The sequence below is a fragment of the Mesoplodon bidens genome (assembly GCF_964165515.1).
Source record: "Mesoplodon bidens genome assembly, chromosome: 9".
Taxonomy (NCBI): domain Eukaryota; kingdom Metazoa; phylum Chordata; class Mammalia; order Artiodactyla; family Ziphiidae; genus Mesoplodon; species Mesoplodon bidens.
In genome coordinates, this window is record NC_138166.1 from 94,772,061 (window position 1) to 94,785,499 (window position 13,439).

The following is a 13,439-nucleotide window of genomic DNA, read 5'->3' on the forward strand; positions in this document are numbered from 1 at the left end:
AATTCCTTCACTGTTCATCTTACGAATTTGCAACTTCCCCATCCTCTAGACTTCAGATAGAGATATAATATGCTCCCCAGAAGTTTTCTGTGATTAAGCCCATTCATATTTCATCAGTAGCTTATTCCAATTCACCAAGCACGGATGGACAGGCTGTTTCGATGTTTTCTAGCCCTTGTTCCTATGTCACCTTGGAATGGTCAGCATATTTTGTGACTTCCCCACATGTGGAATATAAGGTTCCTGATAGCTGAGATTCTTTGTCTTCTTAGAGTTGGGATGATTCTAGAGACCCTGCCAGTGCTTAACCAATGCAAATTTGGATGGTAGTTGACAATAGGAGATAGAATGCTAAAATCATGGTCTCACTATCCAAGGTCACAAAGGGGGGGGGCTCTTAAGTTATCTTACTTCATGGTCTACATTTGTGCCTAAAAAGAGGTTGTGAACAATTTGAACAAATTTTGCTATTTTTCCCCCCTCTGGTTTCTTTTATCTCCAATTGACAGAATACAATGCACAGTCATGTAATTTTCAACAAATACATCAGCGATACAAACCCTTTGAAACTGGGCTACATTGAGATCTGGGGAGTGGGCAGTGTCTCCGTTTCCAGTGTCAGCATCTCTGTGAGCGGCGTGGTTATAACACCCACCTTCTCCTACAACTCTACAACACAGGTTTGTGACCAGTGAAAAGTCCAAATGGTATTTCCCAACCCTGAGCTACCTAAGGGCAGTTCCTTCCTGCTTCCCTTCCAGATGATACCCTCTCCTGCAAAGCCCTTCCCGAATCCCTCTGTGTTCCATGTGTCAGAGAGGACAGCACAGAGATGAAGGGAAAATTCAGGGTTTACATCATTTGGAATTGATGGTCTGGATCCTTACTTGTCATGTATGTCTTCTTGTCTGCAAACCTATGTAAAACTTTGTCTTTGCCTCAGAGATCTACTTCTCAAACAGCTTGAACTACCATATTTCATCAATTATAAGACACCATCAGTTAAAATTTGCTCCTTTATTTCCCGTGCCACAAAGAAAGAAAAAGTCTTACAAAAGTATGATTCTATCACTTAAAACTTCTATTTTAAAAATATAGAAAGCTTTACAAAATTTCTTTAACCAAAGATTTTTATCATTTTACTATGATACTACAGAGGAAAATGTTGGGTGGAGATACGTAGACATTGATAAATCTGCATCAGGGTAATTTAGGAGAGGGAAAATCTAAATGTGAAGAAATATTAGAAATATCTTAACCGTTTTATATCATTTAAGTTTTATTATTTAAATTTCTAGGTAAATATTTTATTATTTTTTTACATCATTATTGGAGTATAATTGCTTTACAATGGTGTGTTAATTTCTGCTTTGTAACAAAGTGAATCAGTTAAACATACACATATGTTCCCATATCTCTTCACTCTTGCGTCTCCCTCCCTCCCACCCTCCCTATCCCACCCCTCCAGGCCGTCACAAAGCACCGAGCTGATCTCCCTGTGCTATGTGGCTGCTTCCCACTAGCTATCTACCTTACGTTTGGTAGCGTATATATGTCCATGCCTCTCTCTCGCTTTGTCACAGCTTACCCTTCCCCCTTCCCATATCCTCAATTCCATTCTCTAGTAGGTCTGTGTCTTTATTCCTGTCTTACCCCTAGGTTCTTCATGACATTTTTTTTCTTAAATTCCATATATATGTGTTAGCATACGGTATTTGTCTTTCTCTTTCTGACTTACTTTACTCTGTATGACAGACTCTAGGTCTATCCACCTCATTACAAATAGCTCAATTTCATTTCTTTTTATGGCTGAGTAATATTCCATTGTATATATGTGCCACATCTTCTTTATCCATTCATCCAATGATGGATACCTAGAACAAAAAATTTCACAATTTGTATGGAAACATAAAAGACCTCGAACAGCCAAAGCAATCTTGAGAACGAAAAACGGAGCTGGATGAATCAGGCTTCCTGACTTCAGACTATACTACAAAGCTACAGTCATCAAGACAGTATGGTACTGGCACAAAAACAGAAAGATAGATCAATGGAACAGGATAGAAAGCCCAGAGATAACCCCACGCACATATGGTCACCTTATCTTTGATAAAGGAGGCAGGAATGTACAGTGGAGAAAGGACAGCCTCTTCAATAAGTGGTGCTGGGAAAACTGGACAGGTACATGTAAAAGTGTGAGATTAGATCACTCCCTAACACCATACACAAAAATAAGCTCAAAATGGATTTGAAACCTAAATGTAAGACCAGAAACTATCAAACTCTTTGAGGAAAACATAGGCAGAACACTCTATGACATAAATCACAGCAAGATCCTTTTTGACCCACCTCCTAGAGGAATGGAAATTAAAACAAAAATAAACAAATGGGACCTAATTAAACTGAAAAGCTTTTGCACAGCAAAGGAAACCATAAACAAGACCAAAAGACAGCCCTCAGAATGGGAGAAAATATTTGCAAATGAAGCAACTGACAAAGGATTAATCTCCAAAATTTATAAGCAGCTCATGCCGCTCAGGAGCAAAAAAACAAACAACCCAATCCAAAAATGGGCAGAAGACCTAAATAGACATTTCTCCAAAGAAGATATACAGACTGCCAACAAACACATGAAAGAATGCTCAACATCATTAATCATTAGAGAAATGCAAATCAAAACTACAATGAGATATCATCTCACACCAGTCAGAATAGCCATCATCAAAAAATCTAGAAACAATAAATGCTGGAGAGGGCGTGGAGAAAAGGGAACACTCTTGCACTGCTGGTGGGAATGTGAATTGGTACAGCCACTATGGAGAACATTATGGAGGTTCCTTAAGAAACTACAAATAGAACTTCCATATGACCCAGCAATCCCACTACTGGGCATATACCCTGAGAAAACCATAATTCAAAGAGTCATGTACCAAAATGTTCATTGCAGCTCTATTTATAATAGGTAAATATTTTAAATTATTTTATTTGATTTATTATTATTTAGAAGAAAAATATGCGGCCCAAATTGGTTAAGATATTTCCTCTGAACTATCAAAGGTGTTGGTGATACATCATTTCATAAAAATTCTTTCCCTGCTGTCTATGCAATTTACTCCAAAGCCACTAAGATCCTTTATACAAGTTTTCATCGTAGCATTTTTAAAATTTTACTGTCAGCCAAGATTCATATTCCTTTCTAAAATAATTCTTAAGTGGTTTACAGTCCATCCATTTGTAACACCAGTAGTAGCAATGAAGTTCACACGTGTACAAACAGTTGTCAGGAGGGCTACTTGTTCACAGTATTTCCAAGCCTGTTGATTGTAAGACACATTCTGATTTCATGAACGTTAAATATGTGAAAAATATGCACCTTGGATTTAATGCAGTATTGTGGTTCCAACCCCTAGCCTCATGGTAAATGGGCTCTTTCCTTGTGTGCTTACTTCTTGCTTTTTTCAGAACTTTCTTTTTTCATAATCCTTCCTGATTACAAAGCCTGAAATGAAAGTTTTCCTTCAGTTTGTATTTTTTATTTGTTTCCTCATTTTTGTGGTTTTCTTGTCAACCAACTTCCCCAACTCGACCAAGAGCTTATAAAGGACTTTGCCCAATTTTGTTGCTGACAAACAAGCTAACTACTGCACATGCGGTGAAACTTTATGGAAAGTATTTGCCTAGAAAAAAACACTGAAATATCGGACTCTTACTGGGCAATCATCAAGGCGCCATAAGGGAAGAGGAGAAGCAGGAAATAAAAGGAGGGTTCCGAGGACATTTTCTCCAACTTACCCAGTTGTTTCTCTGCAGTGGTTGTTTATTTCATTATGTAGGGTCTTGTCGTCTTTTCCCTACATACCGAATGGTTTTTGTACTCTAAGGGATTAAGAAATACCCTTCTCACCTGAAAATCTTAGGGCAGTCTGGAAGCTAGGCAACGACTTGTGGAAGTGTATATGGACCACTGGCTTGTATCTGATTTGTTTGACTGCAGGAAACTTCAATCACCAGATGCCCAATGCTTTTTCTTTGGTTCCCAACAGGTGTTAAACATTGATGTGACCAGCAGAAACCTCAGCTTACATAATTTCACTTCATTGACATGGAGAGCACTCTGAATTTTTAGAGCAAGATCCTAACTACGAATGGCTTTGATACTACTTATACGTCATGGTCATAAAATTATTGTGTGCTGCCAATCAGTTCATGCCCAGTACAGCTAAAATATTTTCTTGGTTTTGTTTTATGTTCTGTCTGTGTTTTAGCCCTGTGCTATAGGCAGTAGGGAGGTGTGGAAAACTGTGGGTTACCTTGATGTCTCTCTGTGATTAGTATTGTACTGATGGCTAAGCATACATATACTGAAGACGCACTGGGTCCATGATGAAGCATGTGTGCATGTATATGTGTGTGTGATTAGGGGATGGGCCCACTCTTGCTAAATATCCAAGCTACAGCTTTCCAGGATAGTCCGGATCCTAGAGCTAACTAACTCCTCAAAAAAGTATCCAGAAATAACATCTGCCAGGTAGTTACAGGGAGATGGGATAATTTGCTGAGAGCATGATATAAGGGGAAGAAAAGGCAAACGCAGGGAAGGTAAGCAGGAAAGATGAGAGAGAACAGATGATGAGGATAAAAGTGACCATGACAAGTAAGAAGATAACATACAAATATTAGGAATAGTAGCCTCATGGGAAGGAGAAAGGAAGAGCTAGCTCATTTGAAAACAAGAGGAGGGGCTAGGGGAAATCCTTAGCCTATGGGAATAGGGCTGGGTGAGATTTAAGCAGGCAAAGTTGAAGGAAGGAATTTGAATGTAAAAAATAACTTATTTTTGCTGTGGTGTGCTTTGAAATATGTAAACCTTATTTCTCTACTCTGTGCGTAATGTATATAACCACAGTTCACACAAATGCATGCAACTCATGTGCCAACTAAAAATAGGCAAGCAGATTTACAAAAGATTTTGAATTTTGTGGTAATTTGACCGTGGGTAATCTCACTTCGGCATTAAAACTTCTTTTTATTCAGCAAACCCTTTTGAATTTGTCTTGTTCTCTTCGGCATCAGAGTTCCTGTAGGCTAATCCACCAAAGAAATGATCAGATTTATGGTTATTCACCCTTTTCCTTATACCTCTGGCATGCGTTTTCCTTAGATTTAGGTTTGTGGGAGGGTGTGCTTGGATGTTTGTTGTTTTTTTAATCATCATAGAAGTACTATACTTGGTAACATAACTGGCAAAAACAGAATTTGCAACACTGTTGTTTAAAACACTAGGTGGTTAGATACACTATGGTGTATCACATTGATTGATTTGCGTATATTGAAGAATCCTTGCATTCCTGGGATAAACCCCCTTTGATCATGGTGTATGATCCTTTTAATGTGTTGTTGGATTCTGTTTGCTAGTATTTTGTTGAGGATTTTTGCATCCGTGTTCATCAGTGATATTGGCCTGTAGTTTTCTTTCTTTGTGAGATGTTTGTCTGGTTTTGGTATCAGGGTGATGGTGGCCTCATAGAATGAGTTTGGGAGTGTTCCTCCCTCTGCTATATTTTGGAAGAGTTTGAGAAGGATAGGTGTTAGCTCTTCTCTAAATGTTTGATAGAATTTGCCTGTGAAGCCATCTGGTCCTGGGCTTTTGTTTGTTGGAAGATTTTTTATCACAGTTTCAATTTCAGTGCTTGTGATTGGTCTGTTCATATTTTCTATTTCTTCCTGATTCAGTCTTGGCAGGTTGTGCATTTCTAAGAATTTGTCCATTTCTTCCAGGTTGTCCATTTTATTGGCATAGAGTTGCTTGTAGTAATCTCTCATGATCTTTTGTATTTCTGCAGTGTCAGTTGTTACTTCTCCTTTTTCATTTCTAATTCTATTGATTTGAGCCTTCTCCCTTTTTTTCTTGATGAGTCTGGCTAATGGTTTATCAATTTCATTTATCTTCTCAAAGAACCAGCTTTTAGTTTTATTGATCTTTGCTATTGTTTCCTTCATTTCTTTTTCATTTATTTCTGATCTGATCTTTATGATTTCTTTCCTTCTGCTAACTTTGGGTTTTTTTGTTCTTTCTCTAATTGCTTTAGGTGTAAGGTTAGGTTGTTTATTTGAGATGTTTACTGTTTCTTAAGGTAGGATTGTATTGTTATAAACTTCCCTCTTAGAACTGCTTTTGCTGCATCCCATAGGTTTTGGGTCGTCGTGTCTCCATTGTCATTTGTTTCTAGGAATTTTTTGATTTCCTCTTTGATTTCTTCAGTGATCACTTCATTATTAAGTAGTGTATTGTTTAGCCTCCATGTGTTTGTATTTTTTACAGATCTTTTCCTGTAATTGATACGTAGTCTCATAGCGTTGTGGTCGGAAAAGATACTTGATAGGATTTCAACTTTCTTAAATTTACCAAGGCTTGATTTGTGACCCAAGATATGGTCTATCCTGGAGAATGTTCCATGAGCACTTGAGAAAAATGTGTATTCTGTTGTTTTTGGATGGAATGTCCTATAAATATCAATTAAGTCCATCTTGTTTAATGTATCATTTAAAGCTTGTGTTTCCTTATTTATTTTCATTTTGGATGATCTGTCCATTGGTGAAAGTGGGATGTTAAAGTCCCCTACTATGAATGTGTTACTGTCGATTTCCCCTTTTATGGCTGTTAGTATTTGCCTTATGTATTGAGGTGCTCCTTTGTTGGGTGCATAAATATTTACAATTGTTATATCTTCTTATTGGATTGATCCCTTGACCATTATGTAGTGTCCTTCTTTGTCTCTTGTAATAGTCTTTATTTTAAAGTCTCTTTTGTCTGATATGAGAATTGCTACTCCAGCTTTCTTTTGATTTCCATTTGCATGGAATATCTTTTTCCATCCCCTCACTTTCAGTCTGTATGTGTCTCTAGGTCTGAAGTGGGTCTCTTGTAGACAGCATATATATGGGTCTTGTTTTTGTATCCATTCAGCCAGTGTGTGTCTTTGCTGGGAGCATTTAATCCATTTACATGTAGGTAATTATCGATATGTATGTTCCTATTACCATTTTCTTAATTGTTTTGGGTTTGTTATTGTAGGTCTTTTCCTTCTCTTGTGTTTCTTGCCTAGAGAGGATCCTTTAGCATTTGTTTTAAAGCTGGTTTGGTGGTGCTGAACTCTCTCAGCTTCTGCTTGTCTGTAAAGGTTTTAATTTCTCCATCAAATCTGAATGAGATCCTTGCTGGGTAGAGTAATCTTGGTTGTAGGTTTTTCTCCTTCATCACTTTAAATATGTCCTGCCAGTCCCTTCTGGCTTGCAGAGTTTCTGCTGAAAGATCAGCTGTTAACCTTATGGGGATTCCCTTGTCTGTTATTTGTTGTTTTTCCCTTGCTGCTTTTAATATGTTTTCTTTGTATTTAATTTTTGACAGTTTGATTAATATGTGTCTTGGCGTGTTTCTCCTTGGATTTATCCTGTATGGGACTCTCTGTGCTTCCTTGACTTGATTAACTATTTCCTTTCCCATATTAGGGAAGTTTTCAACTATAATCTCTTCAAATATTTTCTCAGTCCCTTTCTTTTTCTCTTCTTCTTCTGGAACCCCTATAATTTGAATGTGGGTGCATTTAATGTCCCAGAGGTTTCTGAGATTGCCCTCAGTTCTTTTCATTCTTTTTTCTTTATTCTGCTCTGCAGTAGTTATTTCCACTATTTTATCTTCCAGGTCACTTATCCATTCTTCTGCCTCAGTTATTCTGCTATTGATCCCTTCTAGAGTATTTTTAATTTCATTTATGGTGTTGTTCATCATTGTTTGTTTCATCTTTAGTTCTTCTAGGTCCTTGTTAAATGTTTCTTGCATTTTCTCTATTCTATTTCCAAGATTTTGGATCCTCTTTACTATCATTATTCTGAATTCTTTTTCAGGTAGACTGCCTATTTCCTCTTCATTTGTTAGGTCTGGTGGGTTTTTACCTTGCTCCTTCATCTGCTAACTCTTAGTGGAGTGGGGGTGGGTGGGGGGGCAGGGGCGGGGCCGCTGCCAGCAGAAGAAGTAGGCGTGCATCCTGCATCCCTTCCCAACACCTAGAGGGCTCAGCCAGCCTCACCGCCGCTCTCCCGTAAATACTCTAGGTGCTCACCAGGAAGACTGTGCAAATTGCTGTAGTGAATCTCCAGTCGGACCCACTGGGGGTCCAAAGGCATCCCAGTAGAGATACCCCCGTCACCTGGAAACTGGTAACTCTGTTGGATGGAGGGTGATTTGCCGGCAAGAATGGCTGGGAAGTAGGTGCAGGGACCCGGGCCCACCCTTGTCTTTTGGCCCTCGTCCCAGACCTCCCATTTCCCCACCTTCCATCAATCCAACAATCCCAGTTGCCCAACCACACGTGTCCCCTTAGTGGCTGATTTCACTCATCACACGACTCACTGTGCCCCCGACAGCCCAGCCCACGATGATCTGCGAGCAGAGGGAGGAGGCGGGGTCGGCCCCGTAGCAGTCGCTGATGCCCTTGGGGAGAGCACTGGCATTGCCGCAGGCGTACACCAGGATGTGGTGCACCATCGTCTCCTTGTGATGGATCAACTTGGGCTCAAACTGGGCGGGGGACGCAGGACAGAGTGTGGTCAAGGTCTTCTGGGCCATGTCCTTATCCCCCCTATTCCTTTTCCCCAAATAAAACTATGCCCAGTCCCCACTTCTCTCTCTTTCTCTTTCTCTTCCGTTTCCTCTGTTTTTTTTCCTTCCCCAACCTATCATTTCCCCTGCACTCAGTCTGACTCCTCTCTCAGCCCTCACCCTTTTAAAGTCCCTTCCTGAAAGCACAACGCACTTGATCCAGCCAGGAACATCCCAAGACTTTCTACTTTCCCTTAAGAATCTTGTCAGTTCTCTATATTTGAGCATGTGATCATGCCTTGTTGGATTCACTCTCTAAAGAAAACAATGGCTCCCACACATTTGCCACTCATTGTAAGGTCATACTTTTATTTATTTGATCAATATTGAAATCACTCAAATGTGAAGTCAGATGACCGATTTGAGTTTCCTCTAGCCAGACTTTCCCAACTTGACAGCCTTTGGCCGTGTTTCCCCAGCCTGCACCTCCTCCTGGGCTAAGAGAACACAATTCTGGGCCCAGGGCAGGACTTATACTTTGTTCTTTGCAAACACTTATTAACCAATGACCGTCATCAAAATCGCTGCTGCACTGTGGGGCATGAATAAAACAGTGCTGGGAGCTATAGTTCTGGGCTCAGGAAATCATGGAACTGCCACCTCCACCAAACCTGGCCTGGCCCCCATGTTCTCCTGACCACCTCCCTCCTGCATCCTCCCAGCAGTTTTCTGAACACCATCTCTTCAGAGTCAACCATGCCCACTGCCTATCTCAACCACCTTGACAATGTCCTGAAGTCTGTTTCATGGTACCTTGTAGATATGGTGCTTCTTGCTAATGATGGAGAGAGGGAAGAAGGTGCAGGCATACGTGGTGTCATCCTCTGGGATGAGGAACTGGAGCAGGACACACAAGACGCTGAGCAGGTGGTAGGGAGGCTCCCGGAGAAGCAGGGGAAGGGACAGGTCGGGGAAGGGCGGCCACTTGAGGGCCAGTTTGACCATCCTCGGGGGACCGAGGGGAGTCAGAGGAACCTCAGTTCCAGGAACGTACTGAATATTGGGTGCAAGAGGAAGGCCTGGATTGAGAGGAAGGTGGGCAGTGGCTGGAGGCGGCTGGGTGGGGAGGAGGGGTCTTACATCAGTGATCTCCAAGTCATGGATGATGGTGTCCTCGGGGACATCGGGGTGGACAATTTGGAGCAGGAAGATGGACTTCACAAAAGTACACTCCCAATCCAGCTTCAGAGTGTCATCTGGGCCATAGGCGGCAAGCACCCTCACAGTGTCACTCTGGGGGTGTCAAGGGCATCGAGGTGCTGCAGCCCATGAGCAGCACTTTGCACACACCCACACCCAACCACCAACACAAGCCACTTGCTCACATCGACACAGTGGAACTTATAGGGACAGAGTAAAGGGACAAAGTAGGTGATTAAATAGTTAATCCCACAAGGGGATTGTAAGTAGAGAAAAAAGTATGGCGGACCCCTGTAAGCTAATTCTTACTCAAGAAAGCAGGTTTAGGGCTTCCCTTGTGGCGCAGTGGTTGAGAGTCCGCCTGCCGATGCAGGGGACGCCGGTTCGTGCCCCGGTCCAGGAGGATCCCACATGCCGCGGAGCGGCTGGGCCTGTGAGCCATGGCCTCTGGGCCTGTGCGTCCGGAGCCTGTGCTCCACAACAGGAGAGGCCACAGCAGTGAGAGGCCCGCGTACCGCAAAAAAAAAAAAAAAAAAAGAAAGCAGGTTTACTTAACCACAAAACTAAGCAGGCTTGCTTAGCAACAAAACCATGCAACAGAAGCATGAGACATGCCCCCAAACAATCAAACAATGGTGACATGAGACCCACATCCTGCCCAGTGAGCTCAGTAAGTTAATGACCCCTAGGACATGCTCTCTGCATCCATAAGAAACAATAATTTATGGAAAAGGTGACATGTCAAAGTGAAAGACCCTCACTGTACTGAGACCTGAAATAATTTTTCCATAGTGCCACGACAGTCCTGGCTTGATCATGTTGGGACAAGAAAACTCCCCTGCCCAACCTGGAGGCGGAGCTGATGATGGAAGCTTGTGTCTACTCAAGAATGAGGAAGAAGTTGATCTTCTCCCCCTCCCCACTTTTCCTTTGATTGTAAAACTGTAGACCACTAAGTTCTATGGGGCGGCACCCTCTCACCCACCTGATATAAGCCTCACAAGCTTCCTTTTCTTTTTTTTTTTTTTGCGGTACGCGGGCCTCTCACTGTTGTGGCCTCTCCCGTTGTGGAGCGCAGGCTCCGGACGCACAGGCTCAGCGGCCATGGCTCACGGGCCCAGCTGCTCCGCGGCATGTGGGATCTTCCCGGACCGGGGCACGAACCCGTGTCCCCTGCATCGGCAGGCAGACTCCCAACCACTGTGCCACCAGGGAAGCCCCAAGCTTCCTTTTCTAATAAATCACTTCTTATCTATCACTTTGCCTCTCCTTGAATTCTTTCTGCACTGAGACATAAAGAACCAGAGTTCCTTGGAGCCCCACCAAACGCCACCTAGCAGTATCAGAAAGGAGAACGCTTCAGACTGGGGGTCAGAACTAGTCAGGTCCCAGTTCTGCTTAGAGGCTGACTTGCTGGAGATGTTGAGTAAGTCACACCCCCTCTCATGTCCCTTCTCTGAGCCTGTGTCCACATCTGGTTCATGACACTGAAGTTCAAGGAGATCAGACAAGTTTCTTCAGGAGGGGACACTAGGGAGGGTGGCATGGGGCTGAGTCAGTGGGAGGCCACCTGTAGAGGGCTGGTGGAATCAGAGGCAGCAGGATTGGGGCCGTGCCTGGGAAGGCTGAGAGAGACGAGGGCCCTGGAACCAAGACTGGCTGCCTGACAGGCACGGCCATTCCAGGTTGGGGGTGACTTCACCTCCTAGAAGGAAGGCTGCTTGTGAGCAAGTGCTCCTCTCTCCTCCCTCTTTTACAGTGACGTCTTGGTCTTGAGGGTCACAGGAGCGGAAGGGCCTGGAGAAGTGCATGGTGGTATAGATGGCGTCTTCTGTCAGTGCCTGCAGCTCTGCGTCCTGGCTCCCATCCTCCTCCAGAGCGTCTTCATCCACCAGGTGCTGATTCTGGGGTCCAGGAAAGGTGAAGGGGTAAGAACCAGGAGCCCTAAGTGGTCACGGATTCAGAGTAGTCTGAGTCCATTTAGCCCCACTAAAGTACCAAATTAGCAGAACCCAGGTCTGTATTATGTATTATAATTTGCTCCTAGGACAGAGTATGGCATCGAGGGGGGATTCGTGGGGAAGAGGGATAGACGGTGTCTGATGGAGTTTAACCACTTGACCTTGCTTTACTTCTCCCATTTCAAATCTCATCTCCATAAATCCTAATATTCCTATATCCCTAAGTCTTAAAAGCTCACTTAGTCTCTGAACTGTCTGTGCTATTCCTCTTCTCATGGGGCTCTTAACATGGGCACTTCGCCATATAAATGAAGTTCAGATTGAGTGAGACTGGGAGACGGGTGAGCTGTGTCTTCATCTGTAAAATGGGGTAAGAAACCTCATGGTGATGCTGTGAGGTTTAATGTGCAAGGAATTTGGACCAATGCTTGCTTAACCAAAAATGAGTAACAATTTTAAGCTATTATTGTTGCAGGTGCTGATGTTGTTGTTAGATTATTTTATGTTGTGGTCTATTTGACTGATCCTAAAGGTAACTGAAGATGAGGACTGTGTACCAAACAGCTTTGACTCTCCCCGCAGTGACTTGCACCGAGACTGTGGTCCAGGACTCTCTCTCTTTCAGTCCAATGGCTCCATTCCCTTGGCAACTTAGAGACATGCAGTCTGGAAGACCTAGATTCAAACTCTCCAACGGACCATTTCTGTAGGGAGAGGTCAGCCATCAGTTGGTGCTTTGGGCCTGTGCCTGGATTTTTTTGGAAAATGCGGATCCTTCCTGGACTCAGAGCCACCCTCCACCCAGCAAGAGACCCTCACGCTTGGGAGGGAGTCACCCTCACACTCACTGAGAAATAGACATTGCCGTCCGGCGAGACTCCTCCAACAACCAGATTGCTTCCCACTCTGGTGTAGCGACTTGTGATACCCAAGCCCACCCAGCCAGCTGTCTGGACCCGGAGCTCAAAAGTGATGATCTCAGCCTCAAGGTCAAAGTCCCAGTGCAGGAAAATGACATTAGAAGGATCTAGGAACGTGGAATAACGCAGACGTGATGTGAGGCCCAGGTGGTTGTCTTGAGAGGAGGTCAGCAGGGCCGTAAGTAGGAGAAGCCAAAAAGAGAAGGGCACAGGCCATGGCTCCTGGGGTCTGAAGCATCTCTCCTTAGATGGACACTCAAGAAGTACGGACTTATATGCACCTCTGCCTGTGCCAAGCACTGTGCCACGGGGGAGGGACAGACTGGGGCTCTTCTGATCTGATTATCTCTGGGTTCAGAGTGGTGCCACTTACATAACTTGGAGGTGTAAGGTGCCAGAGAAGGTTGCCCTTGCCCTGGAGTAGAGACCTGGCATGAAATTCTTGGGAATGAATCACTCAGTCTCCTCCATCCTGACCCAATACCAGTGTCCTACCCATGGGGACCCTGCAGAATCAAGGAGGTTTTGTTTCTCCCTGCCTCTCCCTCTATTTCTCTCTCTTCCTCCTTCCAGTCTCTCCCTTTCTGCCCCCACCATCCCTGTATCCTTGGATGTTCTTACTGAGCGCTCTGGCCTCTGGCACATGTCCCTCACCCCAACTTCTTATGGGCATTTTCTGTTTTGTCTCTATATAGAAGTGATGCACAGACAGGGAGTGGGGGTGGCACTCCAAGTGGCCCCGCCTTCCAGCCTCCCTAC

At 43.5% G+C, this 13,439-nt stretch overlaps 1 protein-coding gene across 1 annotated transcript in view; it reads left to right on the forward strand.

The window, feature by feature from the left end:
* MGAM (maltase-glucoamylase) overlaps positions 1-10,837 on the forward strand; it is an 87,381-nt gene extending 76,544 nt beyond the window's left edge. The window contains exons 47-48 of the mRNA XM_081243929.1: positions 510-680; positions 10,592-10,837. Of these exons, the coding sequence (XP_081100055.1) occupies positions 510-680; positions 10,592-10,747 (327 nt within the window). The 3' untranslated portion in view covers positions 10,748-10,837. The remainder of the gene's footprint in view (positions 1-509; positions 681-10,591) is intronic.
* The last annotated feature ends 2,602 nt before the right edge of the window (positions 10,838-13,439 follow it).